We start from the raw sequence: 18,159 nt of genomic DNA on the forward strand, positions 1-18,159 counted from the left end.
ATTCCATCAATACTTTCAACAAACACATTTATTAACTTGTATGCAAGGACTTCTCTTGCATAGGAAACAAGCTATTTTAACTATTCGTATTACAGAATATGTCCACGCTACAGTAGCTGAATGTCACCACATACATTGTTCTTCAGTTTGATGCTTCCTTTTGCCCCATAAAACACAACTAAATGAACTTTGTGATGTGAATTATAATCACATCACAAAACAAGGGAGCAAAGCGAGTTCAGTTTCTTTGTGTATTTATTCTGCAACGTTCCTGACTTACAAAGTGATATTTCAGGTTTATAACTTGTCTACCTGAGCTCCCTTTGATCCATTTCTGTTAATAATATGAAGTATAAACTACAGTTATATATAAAACCGTCTCAGCCTCAGTAAGATATTAGTCAGCCTCCCAAGTGTAAAAGTTAAGTCATTAAAGTGACTTTTCACTAATTACAGACGAGCTGCTCGTTGTGTATTTGTTATATTATGTGTGTTGGTACGTTGATGTTCATAAGAACAGCACGTGGACCCAGTGGGGGCTCGGCTGAGAGTCTGGCTCGGGCTGTATTGGGGGGGTGTATTTTAAAACACATCGGTTACCAACGTTACGTAACTTAAGCGATTTGATAAACTAGTATGTGGCGTTATATATTATAGCATTTCTATCGGTAGATATTCGAGTAAATGCTATTACTTAACTAGGGTGACCAGATTTGAGTTTGTGAAAAAGAGGACACTTCGTGACACAAATGACTATATGAACATCTATTTATTGAACTTGAACTGCAAAGTGCAAATGTAAGACAATTTTTTGGGGGCATTTAGTCCAGCGCTGCTTTAATGTGTCTTGCCCATATATTGAAGCAATAATGATAACAAATAAAAAATTCTAAATACTTTATATAGCCACATATTAAAATAAGAAAATGAAGACACTTTTCAGTCCCCCTCATATATTAAAGCAATAATGATAACAAATACTGGCTATCACGAAATTAAACAATGGCTTCTGTCTTGGTGCGAGCACTTGAGATTTTTTGAGCTGTCACCGAATTTGGGAAAATCTTTCCTAGCAAACCAGATGTGCAGTCCATTGATCTGTAGCTGTTGTGATGCTTTATTATATGAAAAGGCAGGGTACCCTCTGCAGCCGTAACAGAAGTGTCTGTTTTACTCACAAAAAAGTCTGTCACTTTACTCGATGAGCTCTCTCCTCTTGCTGCAGTTTTGTGTTTTGCAGAGTGCTCGTGAGCTTCCAAATCGCTGCCACCTTTATTTGGCTCAATAAAGGCTCAAAATGGTCGTATTTGGAGGATAATTATCGTGTATCTGGCAACATTGAGATCGGTCGACCAATGACTGTTCTCTCTACAGTCAGAGCTTGTGCAAGAAGGTGGAACGTAAGGGAGACACCATTTCTAAAACTTGTAAGGGCGTAATAACTAGTTTGTGAAAGACCCAGAGAAACACAAATATCCGACGTTTTTGGAATCCCTGCCGGACGCATTTTTTAGGTCTCAAAAAGAGGACGTCTGCTCACACTAACTTAACGTTACATTTAAAAGTGAACTCTCCGCGCTGTCGGACCGCCTCTGTCCTAAACAAGTTAAGTCCTCGCCGGACCGCACTGCATGCTGGGACATGCTGGGCCGCAAAGGATCGATCACACGTGTCCTCCAAACCGGCCCCTGGAGGGCTGCGTCCCTCGGCCGCGTTCGGAGGAGCCGACAGATTGGGACAGGCGAGTCGCAGCGGAAGTGACGTTTGCGGTCGACGAATGCGTCCTTAAGGATGCAGCCTAGCGACTTTGAGACACAGCTAGTCTCAAATAGCCATCAAGCATTGGTTTAAACCTCTAGGTGTGTATATGTACCTCAGTGGATACAAAAAGACTACACATCCATGTTAAAGGTTTTTGAGATGTAAAAAAAGACTGATGTCCACCGGTTTTTCCACCTCTAATGTGACCTATGACAAACAATTCAACCTTTTAGGTTGAGTAGAATAAGCTTACAATAACCTGGTTGCATGAACATGCACACCATTAAACTAATACTTGTTAAAGCACCATTTTATTACAGCACTCAGCCTTTTTGGTTAGGAGTCTAAGCAGGCCACATCTTGACTTGGTAGTATTTGCCAACTCTTCTTTGCAAAAGTGTCAGATTGGGACATCTCCAGCGCTCCTCAGTCACCCCACAGAGGAGTGGAATTCGGGTCTGGGCAATTCCAAAATGGGAAACCTCCCCTGGTGCAGCCCTGCTTTTGTTGGATTTGGACGTCTGCTTGGTGTTGTTTTGCTAAAAGGGGAAAGGCCTCTTCATACACATCAAATTTGGAGAGAATTTTTATATATATCAGGACAGCCATTAAGGCTATTTCATCTGTTCATGTATTTTATTATTCATTCTGCTGTATCGGGTGCCTTTTTGTTGTAAGTAGTTCTCCAATCATCTCATTGACCTGACGTCCAAGGCCGTTGCATATTTATTTTATTATCACAGATCACCCCACATTTTCCCAACACAGATCTCAGAAATGGTGACAATGACAAATAAATAAAAATTACAAAATGGAAATATAAAAACAAAAATCGTAACACAGCACTCATCAGAAACAGCATCAGTTGTCAAATAAAGGAAAACAGAACGACACGTAACCATAGCACAATATACACATACTCCAAACACCCAAAATGATTCCCTACCTATTGTGGTAAGCCAGCATTTTTATTTAAAAATATTTGAATTCAATAACCTTTTCTATAAAATAAAAAAATAAAGCAAATGTTGCTCATTTTGAGCATGACTCATTTAGTCCCTCTGGTGGCAGTGTAAAGTCTCTGGGCACAATGCCATCTTTAGCTTTATAAAAAAGGGATAATTCATACTTTTTAACAATTTTATCTTTAAGTCCTTGCAATTGGTTTTCTTTGACTGCCTTTTGTATTAAATTCATAATTAAGAATTCAAATTTTTTTTTGTTAACTTCGTCGCGTTCAACGGATGGTGTCGCCTTCTCGTTGTTGGAATCATTGGTGCAGCGTTTCCTTGTACTCACTCAGTCCACGCTAGAGAAGACGAGGACCAGGGTTGAAATATTCACCGCCGTCCAGCAGACTAGAGAGTTTTATCTTTTTGCAATGGATTAAAAAACAACCAACTACAGTACTTGAACAATTGCACAACGGCCAAAACCCGTCTTGATTTTGGTGTCAGGGGAAGCTCCACTCCATGAGCATCACTGGGGAACATTTCAAGTCCATCTATAATTTCCCAACAATAAATTGGATGTAATATCTGAAAGTTGTACTGTCCAGCCTCACTCCTCAAACACTGAAGGCATTGCAAAAAGAAAAAAAGTCAGAGCATGATAACAGGAATTGGGTCATTTTTCTCTGTCCCGTTGGTGGCCATCCACTGGTCTGAGTGGTTCAAGCATCATTTTTTTGTGCGTTTCTGTGAATGTATGCAGCCCAGGTATGACTGCAAATTCTGACACGCACACTCCTCCTCCTCCGGGGAGGCGGGAGGCACAAGAACACACACGAGTCATGGCTGCGCTCAGACCAGCGAGGCCTCGGCTAGTCATAACTCTGTGATCTCCAGGGGAATCTCCGACAGGGTGTTCTCGCCCTTGTGACGGTGCATCGGGGTGGACTTGGCCGACTCGGTGCGGGCGTTGCGCTCGGAGTAGAGCCCCCCATCAGAGTTCAGGGCCTCGAGAGAACGTGCCAGGGCCCGCTGGTCGTCTTCAGGCAGGCTGTTGAGGTCAGAGGTCAGGAGTGTACCTGTGCTGCCGTGGACCACGTGCACACCGTCGGGACCCTTCAACTCCATTGGAAGCTTGTGCTTGAAGCGCAGTGTGCCACGACCTCCGCCCATGCCCAGCTGCTCGTCCTCGTCATCGTCCAGGTCGCTCTGGATCAGCTGCCGGAGGAGGGGAAGAGGAGAGCTTAAAGCGACTCACAGCAAATGCATCAGGCTGACGACCACAGTGCAGCTTTGGTAAGAGAAGTAGAAGGAAGATTTTTCTGAGAGAAATGAGTTGCATCAACAACTTGGGAAAGCAGAGAAACAATAGGACAGCAGAGACAGTTCATAGCATGACGTTTCCTTAGAAGATTGCGTGGGTGGAGTTTTCACTTCAGAGCTTTTCAGAGGGGTTGATAACCGTAGGTTGATAGTCGTAGTTTTATTGCTCCAGTCTAAACTCTATTCGACTCAGAGTCTGGCTCAAAGACGGCAGAAGTAGTGAGTAGGGGCAGTCAGAGCAGCGAGCTTCAGAAAGGGAAACCACAGGAATGCAAGATCACTATCCGGCGGGGTAAGACGTCAGTGTTTCCTCGCCCACCTCAGTGACTGACGAGTGATCTCCCTGACTGGTGGACACCGTGACGAGTCGGGCTGCAAAGAGCTTTTTCAGCCTCAGGTAGTCATCCAGGACCACATTGAGCAGGGAACCCTGACAGGACGGCAGTTAGGATCAAACACAGTCTATGACACCCTCCTCCTTACACACCCTCACTGACACAGTGAGGGTGTGTAACAGGGACGACAATCCACACAAGACCATCTTTGCGTCTCTCTCTATTGGTTTTCTTCTTGGGACGTCCTGGACGGAGGTTTTAGGTCCCGCCCTCTGTCCATGTCCCAATGATTTATGTGATGGATGGAAGGAGTACATGACCGGCACAAAAGAGGCTTTTGGATTAGCACGTCTCCCTGGACAATGTGAGATACAGGTGTCTTACCTTGATAGGCCCCTCCCTCATAATCTGGCCTAGTTTAGCAATGTTGTCGTACTCCTGAATGGCTGCCCTCAAGTAACGATCATCCTCAGGCTTCGCTTGCGGCTCTCGGCCGAATGTGCCCTGTGGGGATGACACACACACACACACACACACACACACACACACACACACACACGTTATCTTACAAATTGTCAGCATTGAAACGAATCCTCAGATGACGATGGCTTAGGAAAGGCGACACAAACTTGTGTAATGTTGAGAATGATGACTCCACCTTCTCAGTAGTAAAGCCTGGAGAAATACCAACAATTTCTCTGTCAATATATAAAAGAGGTACTGACATGGGTGCGTGCGGGGCTGTTCCACAGGTCAGTGATCTCACTCAGGTTCTCAGGCAGGTCGTCCTCGTGGTCGGCCTGGGCAGCCAGCTCCAGGTTGCGACAGAATGGGTCCAGCCACACCGGATTGGCCCTGCAGGGGCAAACAGAGTTATACGCATCATCTACTACATGCAAATGAAGTACGACGGTCAAACATTTTTTTAAATCAAAATTAATTTGAAGGAACAGTGAAAGATTTTGTGAAACATGCGTATTCTCTTTCTTGCCTGAGGCTTAAAATTGTCTTGGCTATGCAGAAATAGGCAGTTAAAATTTCATCAGTTGCGTGAAAACAAGGAAATATAAAACACAAGATATAAAAAAAAGATATTCGGTGTGAATTCCTTTTAAGCAATTTTTTGATCTTACCCTTCGAAAGAGTATTTGTTAGTGTTGGGCATGTCAAGGATATCCATGAGACCCTGGTTCCCTGGAGGAGGGGATCGTTTTAAGAAAAACAGTTTATAAACTGCAGCGACATGTTGAACCCTACATTTACAGGCCATAAAAGCCACATCCTGAAGTTAACAGCTGGAGGGGCCGTCACCCTCAACGGAGCTGCTTCTCACCTGTTGATCCTGCAACAATAGCTTTGAGCTTTCTCTGGTGTCTGCAACACAGGAAGAGGCTCGGTTGAGGTAAACATGTTGATGGCTTTGCTCAGACTGGCAGCGTGAAAACTGTCTCCATTACTTTGCAGATTGCAAATCACTCTACTCAAGATTCAAAAGAAATCCAGGTCAATGCAAAAGTGCTGAAGGGCGCTTACACTCTCTGATAATGCCAGTTCATTGTGACAAACAATACTCCTGCCAAGCACAGCAGCACAGCCAGGATGATGACGACTAGCTGTGAGAGGGAAAGAGAAGGTCAGAAGCACCAGAGACAAAGTATCTGCAACAGCCTGCGTGTTGGCGGAGGTGCCGGCCCTCGCCGACCTGTAGTGTGGTGATGTCATCAGGCAGTTTGTCAGTGACAGCGGGCTGAACGTCCACCACGTTGTATTTCCTGAACAGGTTCCTCAGCTGCTCCTGGTTCTCATCAATCATCTTAATTACCCTGCAAAGCAGAAAGCAGCAGGACGCGGGTGAGCTCCCACTACCACTGCGCGTGTAAAACAGTGCTGTCACGCAGCATTGGAGGCAAAGATTCATTGCATTCGGGGAGCTGTACCTTATAACATCGAGGATGGTGTTGCTCTGATTGTTGACGACGTGGATGAGCATGTCGGTCTTATCATAACTCACCCTGCCTTTCTTGTCCACGTGGAACTGCATCAAATGATAAATGACAAAAGTTTTGCGTGTTTACATACACACGTCACAGAAAATAAAAAAGTCAAATAATAATTGACCACTTTCCTTGATAAAACGTCTCACCTGTATATCATCTAAGTTGACAATTGCTCCGGTAATATTGGAGAGCAGGTTGATGAATTCGTCCTGGTTTTCCCGGACTATATCGGGGATCTCGTTGAACACTATCTTGACCCTCTGGTCATCCCGGAGAATGTAGATGTTCACGTTGGTGGTTGTGCTGTGGCCAGCAAAATCGCACGCCAAAATTTCGAGCTGGAAGTAGCCTGGATTGTATGCGGTGAAGAGGTCATACGTTCGGATGATACCATCTGCCAAACCTGTGGAGAAAATGGGATAGAATGTTGTTTTGAAAATGAACGTATGGGACCAGCGCTGGTATGTGGAACCTTCTCTGTCTTGGAGATTTCCAACAGCTCACAAGAAGGTGAGAAGAACTGGCTACAAGAAGTGTGAGGCCCCAGTCTTTGTAAAATACATTTATGTTGAGGCCATTTTACATTACATTACATTACATGTCATTTAGCTGACGCTTTTATCCAAAGCGACGTACAATAAGTGCATTCAACCATAGGGTACAAACTCAGGAGAACAAGAAACAAGAAAGTGCAATTTCCTCAAATAAGCCAATTTACAATTTGCTGTAGATGAGTGACGTTACAAGTACAATTTAAGTGCTACAATTTGTTAGTCTTTAGTCGAGGTAGAATATTTCTACCTATATTTCTATATTTCAATCCTTTATTTACACCCGACAATATGCATTCAATTAAGATTCAAATTCAGTTCAGAATATTGATGAATATTGAAATAAGATAAGTTTGGTGATATATTATCGTTATGATATATATGGTCAACCACTCACAAAACAACAATTTCTTTATACTACCAACAAGTATTCCCTCATTCCTCTGAAAACAGGTCAGAAAGTATTGAGAAAATTAACCGTGGGCATAAATTCTTTCTAAGGCTTTGCACTTTTAATACTTATGCTTGTTTTAATAAATCATTGTCAAAAATTCAGCAGTCTCTCCTGATTGAATTATTTTTGGCCCTTCCATGAGATTTGGTGCATTGTGTAGATTTCATATCACCAAAACACAACTTGATTTGATCTTCCAACTCTATTTTAACAGGTTTTAACATTCCATCCAACATTAAACCCGATACATGCATGTAATTAGAGGGTTGAAGTAAACAGGCCATCAATGTTAAAGGCGGACGGAATGTCGTTCATGAGGAAGCTCACCGATAATGAAGATGCTGCCAACGTCCTCACTGCCATTGCTCTGTGACTGGAAGTAGCGGATTGTCACAATATGGTATTGCACCACGCTGTTGTTTCCGATGTCGTTGTCTATAGCCACGACCTTGATCAGATCCGACCCTACTTTGGCGCTTGCTGCAACCCCTGAAAGCGGAGAGAGAAGACGATGGTTCTACACAGACCAGCGTACACATTCAGCACGTGTACAAGAATGCACACTATACCTGCAGTGTACTCCGCCTTAGTGAAGCGTGGTTTCTGGTCATTGATGTCTTCCAGTTCAATATGGACCTCCAGCAAGCTAGGGTCATTGGCAGGGTCCAGGGCTTTGGCCCGTGCTGCCCTTTGACCCCTTGTTGGAGTCCAGCTCCTGTTGCTGGAAGCCTTGATGATGATTGAGTAGACCGGGATCTCCTCACGGTCCAGATCCTTAAGCACCTTCAGCTCTCCATCTAAACTCAGGCCAAAGTTTCCATCACTGTTTCCTCCTGCAGGAAGAGACGGAAAGCATTTGTGTTCAGTCACCGACAGGCCGGAAGGAATCAGCTTGAAAATACAATAGAAGGACAGTGAGAGGACTTTCATCTGGACGCACAATGGCTACAAGAGAAACTCCTCATCCGCTACTGTAGATCTGTATCTAATGGGTGGATCAGCAGAAATAGTTTCACCCATGGGAAAAACATTTGCAGTACAGTTCTAACTTGGACTATAGAATCCAACATGTTGCTCCTCTTTACCCGCAATGAAGTAGTAGACGATGGCATTAGAGCCCTCGTCTGCGTCCACTGCTCTGGTTACGTTCCCCACCACAGTGCCGGGACGGGAGTGCTCAGGCACGGCCAGCCTATGGTAAGGCAAGCTGCCACGCTGAGGGGAACACACACACACACACACAGGTAAAATCCATGGGGAACCGTTACACGGCATCTTTTGTATACATGCACATGAACAAGCATCAAGACGTATTCAGAGAGCTTCGTACTCACAGGTGGTTTAAGGAAGACGGGTTCATTGTCGTCGATGTCTAACAGCGCCACCTGCAGAGGCTGTGTGGTCTCGTAAGGCACTGGCTGGCCCATGTCGCGGGCCATGATGATCAGCTGAGAGAGTTGTTTGCACTCAGTTAGAAACACACATGGCGGGAAAAACACGAACTGCGCAGATTCTCGGTCCACTCACACTGTGCAGGGCCTGTTTTTCTCGGTCCAGTTTCACTGTGGTCACAATGACTCCGGACATGGCGTCGATGTGGAAGTTTTCCCAGTCTCTGTTACCCGCTCCAGTCTGCAGGAAGCCATAGCGGACCTCTCCGTTCACTCCCTCGTCAGAGTCCGTTGCGTGCACCTCATACACGGGCAGTCCAGGGGGCTGTTCCTACATGGAGAACATCCTAGTGTGAAGCTCTCAACTCACCTCTCAAAAGTTGTCTTTTTAGCAAAATGGTTAACAGAAGGTCTCTAGAACTTCAGTCCAAACGTGAACCCTTTAGCTCCCCAGACATTTTGACATGTCATAACAGAAGCAGCCTAGTTGTAGTTAGTGGCATTAACCTGGCCACCTAGGGGAATCACGCTTTAACATGTCCCTGAAATGTGTACCAACTTTGTCTGTCAATTTGGTTCTGAAGTAAACAGCAGAGCTTTGTTGATTTTTTGTTGTTTTTTGTAATCTAATCCAATATGTCATATTGGTATCAGTCCCTATGTGGACTTTGTGAAGCTGAGCAAGTAGTGACCACATGAATCACAGCGTTTTCATTAGGAAATGTCCCGTTGGCTGTAAAGGTTTCATTAAAGACTCATATTCTACACACCGCAGCACTCCTTGGTGTCAAGTGTAGTGCGATGCGTCACAGATAGTGAGCCATATGTTGTGAGGATTGTGATTTTTAATAATGAGTGCAACAGTATCCAGTCAGTTCTCAGTATCAATATTGCGACTCATGGATACAGATACCTCTGCGATATGAATGATGGTCCCATTGGCCGGCCTGACAAACAGCGGGCGGTTGTCATTGACGTCTATGACCGTAATGATAAGGTCGGCGGTGCTCCACAGAGGAGGACGGCCCTGGTCTGTAGCCACCACTGTCAGGTTGAAATGTTCAGAGGACTGAAGCAGGCGGCGAGAACGAATCAGCCCTGTGTTTGGATCCAGGGAGAACGCATCTAAAACATGCCAGGGAGCAAAAATAGATGTGGATAATTATATTTACGTATGTTCACAATATTTAGTAAGGTGGGCTGAGGCTTTTATTAGTACATCCACACCTGAGTGGAATCCCAGCAGTCTGTAGAGTACCACTCCATTTTCTCCTTCATCCAGGTCGTTAGCCTTCACCGTGATCACAGACGTTCCACTGGGCTCGTTCTCAAACACGCTGGTGTTGAACACTCGCTCAGTAAAGCGTGGCCGATAATCGTTGATATCCAGGACGGTCACCAGGACCTGACGAGCACCAGCGGATGTTAACAATATTTCTGGCATGAACGTTGAAATCGAGGTCCCGTCGAGGCACAACTCACAACATTTTGGCATAGTTATACGAAACATTATTTATTACTATTAGATATACATAAATATATATAATAATAGATATATATAAAAAATAAATCTCCTTCAACAACACAAAACCCACATGTGTTAGTAGTACAGATGTGTAGATTTGCGGTTTATGTTTGCTAACTTCTTGTCTCGTTACAGCCAGTGAGTTCTACCTGGATGGAGTTTTCTCGTCTGTTGTTTGGGCTGCCGCCGGGGTTGTCACGGGCAACAGCGGTTAAAGTGTAGTGATCCTTTGTCTCCCTGTCCAGAGGAGAAAGGATGTAGATCTCTCCCTGACACAGGGGAGAGGGAATGATTAGGAAGGAAGTGCCAGCTGGGAGGGGAGGTGGTGGTTGCACCAAGACATCTATTTGTGACAGAAATGGAGGTCAAAGATGAAGCCTGTCTTCATCTTTAGTACGCTTTTGTTTAAAACGTTTCCAAGCAGGATGACATTCAATGTCAACACATAGCTCTGATAGGGGGCAGGACGTGTTTGTGATGGCCGTTTGAGCGGATGTGCTCGCGTACAGCGTAACTCACAGTGGATGGTTTGATGCCAAACTTGCCCTCCCCGTCCACCAGGCTGTACTCAATGACGGCAAAGAGGCCAGAGTCGGCATCTGTAGCCTTGACCCGAACTATGATGGTGCCCAGGTCCACGTTCTCGAACACAGGTTCCTGTAAACACAAGGTAAAGACACATATCACTGATATTTAGTTAAGGGTTGTGCTGTTTAAATACCAAGATGTGGCTCAACTCACAATATGACAATGTTTTAAATAGAAAAAAACTAAAATATGAAAATGAACTCACTAAAGTAAGTGAGTGCTGAACAAAACATGGGCATAATCAAAACTAAAAAAGGTCAAATACATTATATCATTTCATCATTTTATTTTCTTGCAATGACAGGCCCACATGTGAGCTGTGAGAGTCTATAACACCTCTTTTAAAATAGCATATCTGAAAGAAGCAGCCACTTGATTTAACCAAATTGATTTTTTTACTTTTTTTAACAGCATTCTGGGGTGTGTGTGTGTGGTTATTGTTTAGTACCTGATATGACGGTTGTAAGAAGAAGGGGTTGTTGTCATTCACGTCCACTATCTGCAGATAAACTGGTAGCTCTGTGATCCTGGGAGGAGTGCCGTGGTCCTGCGCCCGAATCGTGAAATTCAGCCACTGTACCTGCTCGAAATCCACCGTCCGGTTGGCTACAATCTTACCTGAGATGTTTATGACACACGATGGTGGAGTTAGGATTCATCGCGCCTACAGCAACAGTCAATACTTACTAGCCAGGAATGACATCATGACTGAAACATAGATTTACTTTACATTTACAGGGTTGGTATATTCCAACATGTGCTAACTACTAATGTTTTAGGCTACTGCAGCTGGCCGAGGTGTGCTGCTGGTCTTACCAGTAGAAGTGTCCTCCAGTCTAACGTATTCCCCCCGAGGCAGGTGGAGCAGCTGGTAGATGACCTGGCCGTTGGGACCTTTATCGGGGTCCACAGCTGATACTGATAGCAGTGTTGTGCCTGGCTGAGCGCCTTCTAAAATCTTCTCTGTGAAGTTGGACACTCCAAAGGGCCGGAAACGAGGGGCATTGTCATTGACATCCAACACGTTGATGGTTAGTCTCGCTGTAGAGGAGGGGATACAGAGTGAAGCTTACTTACTGACTGTATAAAAGTGAATGAAAAACTGAAAGAAAAACCGACATACCGTTGGGAACACTTCCTGACGTGTCAATTACTTCACTGGCATTGTCATGGACAGACACGATGATCTCAAATGTAGCGACCAGCTCCCTGTTGATCGGGTTGCGTACAAACACAGCACCTGAAAATTCACCAAAACACACTTAATTATTTCCCCAAATGTAAGACCCAGTGCTTCTAGTATATATTGGTTATCATCATCTGTCAAAATTAAACTGCCGAAATTTTGGTTGAGAGCCATGTCCCACCAGTGTGTAGATCAATGCCAAATGACTCCTGAAGCCCGGCCACTGCTTTGTTCCCATCATCCTTTGCCTCCACTGAGATGATGTAATACTCCAGCCGGGGATTCAGATCCGGGTCCTCAGCGGTGAGCGTGGTGACTACAACACCTGGCGGGGTGGATTCATTGACATTTATCATGGTCACTGGCTCAATAAAACGGGGTCGAGAGTCGTTGACGTCGTCCAGAATTACTGTCAGGGTTGCTGTTCCCGACATGGTGGGTGTGCCACGATCAGTTGCCATGACGACCAGGCGGTAGGACCCGCGCTCTTCTCTGTCAAGGGTGGAGTTGCCCACCAGGACCGCCCCAGAGAGCGGGTCGACGACGAAGCGGTCCTGAGCGCCGCTTACCAGCCGATACACCAGCCAGCCATTAGAGCCAGAATCGGCGTCGGTGGCGGACAGCTGAGTCACCACCACACCTGGCGGAGACAAAGGAGGACACAAACAGTCGTTGCTGTCTCAACCCTTAACCGCCAAGCAGGGGAGGGAAAGTTAGTAGAAAGGTTAATTCCATGTACTAATTTGTCAAAGAACACTGTAAGCTGGTGAATGACATCCACCCGGCCAATCTACACACCAGAGGGGCTGTTCTCAGGGAGTCGAACACTGAAGCTGGAAGGGCTGAAGACAGGAGGGTTGTCATTCTGGTCCAGGATGGTAACTGTGAGGGGGACGCTGCTGTTTAAACCTCCTATGTCCTCCGCAACAAGGAACAGCTCTACCCGAGGCTCCTGAAATGCCTCACGGTCCAACTTTGCCCCCTGACGCACCAGTATCACACCTGGAGAGAGATGCAGGGGCTTTAACAATTGCATTGGACATTTTACATTTCTCAGTCTGCTTATGAGTTCAAATGTTACCAGAATATCTCTCCACAGTGAATAGGTCCACCCTGGCACCCAGCAGGTTGTACTTCACCACAGCATTGGGTCCAATGTCTTTATCCTCAGCCAGAACGGGCCCATTTAACACTACTACAGTACTGCCTAAAGGACAAAGAGAGGGACAGGTGGAGGACTGCATTTTTACCATACATCCGCAATTGGGGGAGACGTTGCTACAGCCAGGGTTTCGGTATAACGCGCTGTGCTGCAGTTACAGATTTACCAGATTTTACTACAGATTTACTCAATCAGGAATCAGGAACATTTATTGCCAAAATATGTTTTACGTACAACGAATTTGACTCAAGGATAAACAGACACATAAACACAACAGCTTGACTGCTACCTGCTTCAGAGTTCTCGGTGATCTCTGCCCTGTAGCTGGTCCTGGTGAATATCGGCCTGTTGTCATTCTCATCCATAATGGTGATCACTAACAGCTCTGAGTCCTAGCGGCGTGGGACAAACAAGGGAAATAAGCACAACAGAAGATGATATGAAAAGACACATACGTTAATCAGCCCCCAAAGAAAAGTGCAGTCACAACTGAAACAGTTTTTGGGCTGTGACCACCAACTACTGTCGGTGGTTGCAGTTGTTATTTGCTTTCAAATGACAAAAACACATCTCTCCTCAGGTGTGTTCCCACAAGCCCTAAAACATGCTGTTAAAGAAGGCTTGAAAAGGTTTTTTTTCCAATAGCTAAACTACTTCTTGGCCGTAAATAGCAGTTTTGATGCCTTCCAATCACATTTTTGACAGCACCACAATATTGAAACTGCTCTTGTTAAGGTTTTCAAAGAGATCTACACAGTGGCAGAATTTCAGTCTTTGTATTACTGCATTTGACAGGATCGACCATGACATACTACTGGACAGATCAGAGTCCCATCTGAATAGGGTAGGACTCTCTGGCACAGCACATCAATCCTACTTGAAAGACAGAGAATATTTTGTGGCTACAGCTAATTACACAGATGATGGAAAACAACAAAGTGTGTTATCATAGTTATGCAGATGACACACAAATCTACATAACTATATTACCAGGGCACTTCAATCCAATACAAGTACTGAGTAAATGCATTGAAAAATGCAACCATATGTGCCAAAACTCTGTAGCCGCACTTGACGCCACGAAAAACGCTTGGGTGACGGTTGGGAATTGTGTCAAGAGAGACAAACGCATATAATTGAGAGAGAATCCGGCTATTTAAAAAATATTTTTTTTTTTCAGAAAGAAAAAAAAAAAAAGATTATTTTTCTGCGGCCCGGTACCAATTGGTGCCCGTTGGTACCCAACAAGATTTGGAAAAACTAGTCCAATCATTTATCTTCCGTAGACTCAAATACTGTATGGGGTGACTGTGGGTGAGTGGGGAGCACGACTGTCCTCCAATCTGAGGGTTGGCAGTTCGATCCCAGGCCTGGCTAACCCGCATGTTGTCCTTGGGCTAGACGACATTGCTCCTGTAGCTGTGACTACAGTGTGTGAATGTTAGTTACTGATGGGCAGGTGTCACTGTGAGTGGTCGGAATACTAGAAAAGCGCTGTACAGTCCATTTACGGTGTGTTTCTGTAAAAAGGCATTCACAAAGCTACAGCTGATTCGGAACGCTGCAGCTCGAGTCCTAACTACGACAAAGTAAGTAAGACTTCCTGTCAAACAAATAATTTACTTCAAAATCCTGCTGTTGCTTTATAAAGCACTGAATGGTTTAGTTTCATTTATGAACCACCACGAGCCCTTAGGTCATCTACTTTCTGTTCCCAGAGTCAAAACTCAACATGGAGAAGCAGCGTTCAGTTTTTCTGTTCCACATATCTGTGTGCCAAAAAGCTGCAGGTCTGCTGCGTCCCACAATTCCGTTAATTCCAAATTAAAGACTTTTCTGTTTCCTGGTGCCTTTAATTGACCATTTCTGCATTTCCGAATTTTGTTACTACAATTTTATTCTATTTTTAGTTTTTTAACGTAGTCTTTTTTAATGATGATTTTAATGTGTCTCACCTCTGCCACAGAGGCAACCTTTAAAGCGGGCCCTGCTGTTATTTTTCTGTAAAAACCTGCAACCGCAGATTTGGTGATTCACATGTGCTCAATTAATTCGTTTGCAAGACGTTCTCATTACAAGCAATATGCCGGACATATAAGCCCGTAAAGCCAAACCAAAAACTACACTAGTTCTTCAACTAGCCTGCATCGATTTTTCTGAAAATATCAGTTATACATTACTGTTTGTAGTTGTTTGCTGTGTATTGCTTGACACAAGCAATGCCATCGTGCCTTTTATTTACATTATGGTAAAAGCTTTTGGGGATTTGGGGAGGATTACCCTGCGAGCGATGCGCGGGTTCTCGGGGTTGTCTTTGACGGTGATGGTGAGCGTGTACTCAGCCACTCGCTCTCTGTCGAGTGGTCTGTTCACCTGCACCACGCCTGTCTGAGGGACACAGAGAGCACGGGGTAAGCCATTAGTGTCTTCAGAGTCATTCTCTATACAACAGTATTTTAATACATATTACCTGTGCATACTGTTGTGCTATCACAGTACATGTCTTTTCACCTGTTCTATCAAGGAAGTGTATTTGTATACTGTATAATATACTCATGCTGCAAACATCATCCGATTTGGAAATAGATTGTCAGGTTGTAACTTCTGACGTTTGTCTAAACAAACATGTTCAAACTTGGGAGCAGCAAGTCACCGGACTCACACTTCTTCCCCCATGCTTCCATTTTGCACCTGCTCCAGCTTTACCACATCAGGTTTTTCAACTTCAGGAGTAAATTAACAACAGAGCACACACTCTTTGTCTCACCGTGTCGTTGACGTAGAAGGCTCCGTCCTGGTTGCCCGCGGTGATGTTGTAGGTCAGCAGCGCGTTGGGTCCGCTGTCTGCGTCTCGCGCTTGGACCCTGGCCACCGAGGTGTGAACGGCGGCGCCTTCACTCACACTAGTGTTGTACGGCAGGTTCAGGAGGACTGGGTCGTTGTCGTTGATGTCTCGCACATTGACCCCCACCAACACCTGGAGAAAAAAGGTTAGGCCAGTTCACAGTAACTCATATTTAGTCCACAAAACCAACTAATATTTTGTCTACAAATTATGCCAAAAAGACACTGTGCAAAACAACTTCTCGAAGCTCTGTGCAGCTCTTTAACCTACAGCACAGAAGTTAAGCTTGAAAGGTCATGGGTAAGGATATGGTGTGAGTATGTGGCTGCTAGCGGGTGTGTGTGTTAGTGTAATAAAAGCACACCGAGCTGTTGCGAGACGGGGTGCCCAGGTCTCGCGCTGTGACAGTGATGTTATAGAAGGCTGTCGTTTCTCTGTCCAGCTCCACGTCCTTCCTGACTCGCAGCTCGCCCTCCACCGGGGACACCGTGAACTCACCTGACAGAGAGACAGAGACAAAAGGCTCAGAGACCCGTATGGTGTGGATTTAATAGCAGATCACCTTCTTCACTGAACAATCCGGCACTGACTCTGGGGATCTCCACCGGTGATGCTGTACTCCACTTTGCCGTTGAGCCCAGAGTCTTCATCGATGGCTCTGAGAGTCCAGACTCGAGGTCCTGGCTGACCCTCAGTCACCTCGAAGGGACCCTCAAAGGCTCTTGGGAAAGTGGGCGTCACATCGTTCACGTCTAGGACATTTACTTGGACCTAACAGAAGGAGGGAGAGGGAGTTTTAACAACCACTGTGATGAGATTACATGTACACTGTGAGTAGGAAGAAACAGCAAACACACAACATAATTTTGTTGTGGACTCATACGGTTTTAATCTGCTTGTTGGATGTCGAAACATCAACAGAACCGATGGGAAAGTCTAAGGATTGGTTTGGGTGTTTTTTTATTATCTAGTTTTGGCATTCCATCTTTATTTATTTTATGTGTTTAAAAAAAGATTTTTCCTGCAAAGACTTTTTTTTCATGTTGTTTTTAGAACACATTTGAAAGGGTTGTAATTGAGAATTACTGTAATCTAATCCTTTCTTTTTCTTCAAATAAATCCATTGAATGCTTGGTTTAGGAAATAGTAAAGAAATAGAAAAGAACGGTCATTAAACGTTTCCAAGTAGATGTGTCAAAAATGTGTCAAAATGACAAATACATGCAAAAAAAAAAAATCTTTTAATGTGAGATGCAACCAGCAAATGTTTGGCTTGTTGACTTCATACGTACATGAATGCTTAGCTGTTGATCAACTAATTGATTAATAATTGAATAGTTTCAGCTCCATTTTTTCCCCTATTTTTTAAGTCATAATCAAAATAAAGCAGTGTGTCTCATGTGCATAATTACCGTTGTGCTGGATGTCAAGCGGAGAGCAGGCTTTGGACACTGATCCGTAGCTGTGACGACCAGCGCGTAGTGTCCGTTGCTGATCTCATAGTCCAGCTCCTTCACGGCTGTAATTCTCCCCTAAATGCACGCGCACACACACTCACACGGGTTAATGAAATGCCTTATTTGTGCAGAGTTAACACACCACAACAACATTGATCATGTCTCACCGTGATGTTGTTTATATTAAAGGTCTGGATCAGGTTTCCTTTAGCAATGGCATATCTTAAGGTGCCGTTCAAACCCTCATCGGGGTCAATGGCGGTTACCGTGGCGATGGTGGCCCCCACGGTTTCCGGTCCCTCGCTCAGCACTGTGACGTAGTCCTCCTCGGGAAATTCCGGGGCGTTGTCGTTCTCATCCACAATGTGAACGTAGATGGTGGTTGAAGTCTGTGTGAGAAACAGAGGCACGTTTTTAAAACCTCATCTGCTGACAATACGGGTTTCGCTTGTCAGGGAAAATGTGTATCAGACATGAAATGCATGATGTGTTCTGTTCTCATCGTTTGGTATTGTGACGGGGCACAGAATCCTTCACACTTGACGTGCCTTATTGTGAGGAGGATTGATGTGTCTCAAGGTTGAAACAATGTAGAGGTCTTCTTCTTGTCTCTTGGATCCAATTCCGACTAAGC

General features: G+C 44.7%; 1 protein-coding gene across 1 annotated transcript in view; it reads right to left on the minus strand.

The window, feature by feature from the left end:
• Nucleotides 1–2,475: 2,475 nt before the first annotated feature.
• Nucleotides 2,476–18,159, minus strand: part of cdh23 (cadherin-related 23) — a 135,094-nt gene continuing 119,410 nt past the window's right edge. The window contains exons 37-68 of the mRNA XM_078104959.1: nt 17,693–17,914; nt 17,481–17,600; nt 16,659–16,839; nt 16,433–16,566; nt 15,991–16,200; nt 15,504–15,611; nt 13,513–13,615; nt 13,143–13,268; nt 12,860–13,063; nt 12,243–12,701; nt 11,999–12,115; nt 11,692–11,916; nt 11,324–11,493; nt 10,807–10,944; nt 10,437–10,556; nt 9,990–10,167; nt 9,676–9,887; nt 8,899–9,093; nt 8,706–8,819; nt 8,457–8,586; nt 7,941–8,204; nt 7,699–7,860; nt 6,513–6,769; nt 6,307–6,404; nt 6,072–6,192; nt 5,903–5,982; nt 5,703–5,743; nt 5,503–5,563; nt 5,095–5,224; nt 4,754–4,873; nt 4,354–4,464; nt 2,476–3,929 (exon numbers count right to left, since the gene is read on the minus strand). Coding sequence (XP_077961085.1) covers nt 3,588–3,929; nt 4,354–4,464; nt 4,754–4,873; nt 5,095–5,224; nt 5,503–5,563; nt 5,703–5,743; nt 5,903–5,982; nt 6,072–6,192; nt 6,307–6,404; nt 6,513–6,769; nt 7,699–7,860; nt 7,941–8,204; nt 8,457–8,586; nt 8,706–8,819; nt 8,899–9,093; nt 9,676–9,887; nt 9,990–10,167; nt 10,437–10,556; nt 10,807–10,944; nt 11,324–11,493; nt 11,692–11,916; nt 11,999–12,115; nt 12,243–12,701; nt 12,860–13,063; nt 13,143–13,268; nt 13,513–13,615; nt 15,504–15,611; nt 15,991–16,200; nt 16,433–16,566; nt 16,659–16,839; nt 17,481–17,600; nt 17,693–17,914 — 5,253 coding nt within the window. The 3' untranslated portion in view covers nt 2,476–3,587. The remainder of the gene's footprint in view (nt 3,930–4,353; nt 4,465–4,753; nt 4,874–5,094; nt 5,225–5,502; nt 5,564–5,702; nt 5,744–5,902; nt 5,983–6,071; nt 6,193–6,306; nt 6,405–6,512; nt 6,770–7,698; nt 7,861–7,940; nt 8,205–8,456; nt 8,587–8,705; nt 8,820–8,898; nt 9,094–9,675; nt 9,888–9,989; nt 10,168–10,436; nt 10,557–10,806; nt 10,945–11,323; nt 11,494–11,691; nt 11,917–11,998; nt 12,116–12,242; nt 12,702–12,859; nt 13,064–13,142; nt 13,269–13,512; nt 13,616–15,503; nt 15,612–15,990; nt 16,201–16,432; nt 16,567–16,658; nt 16,840–17,480; nt 17,601–17,692; nt 17,915–18,159) is intronic.

Source organism: Gasterosteus aculeatus, chromosome 6 (assembly GCF_964276395.1).
Source record: "Gasterosteus aculeatus chromosome 6, fGasAcu3.hap1.1, whole genome shotgun sequence".
NCBI lineage: Eukaryota > Metazoa > Chordata > Actinopteri > Perciformes > Gasterosteidae > Gasterosteus > Gasterosteus aculeatus.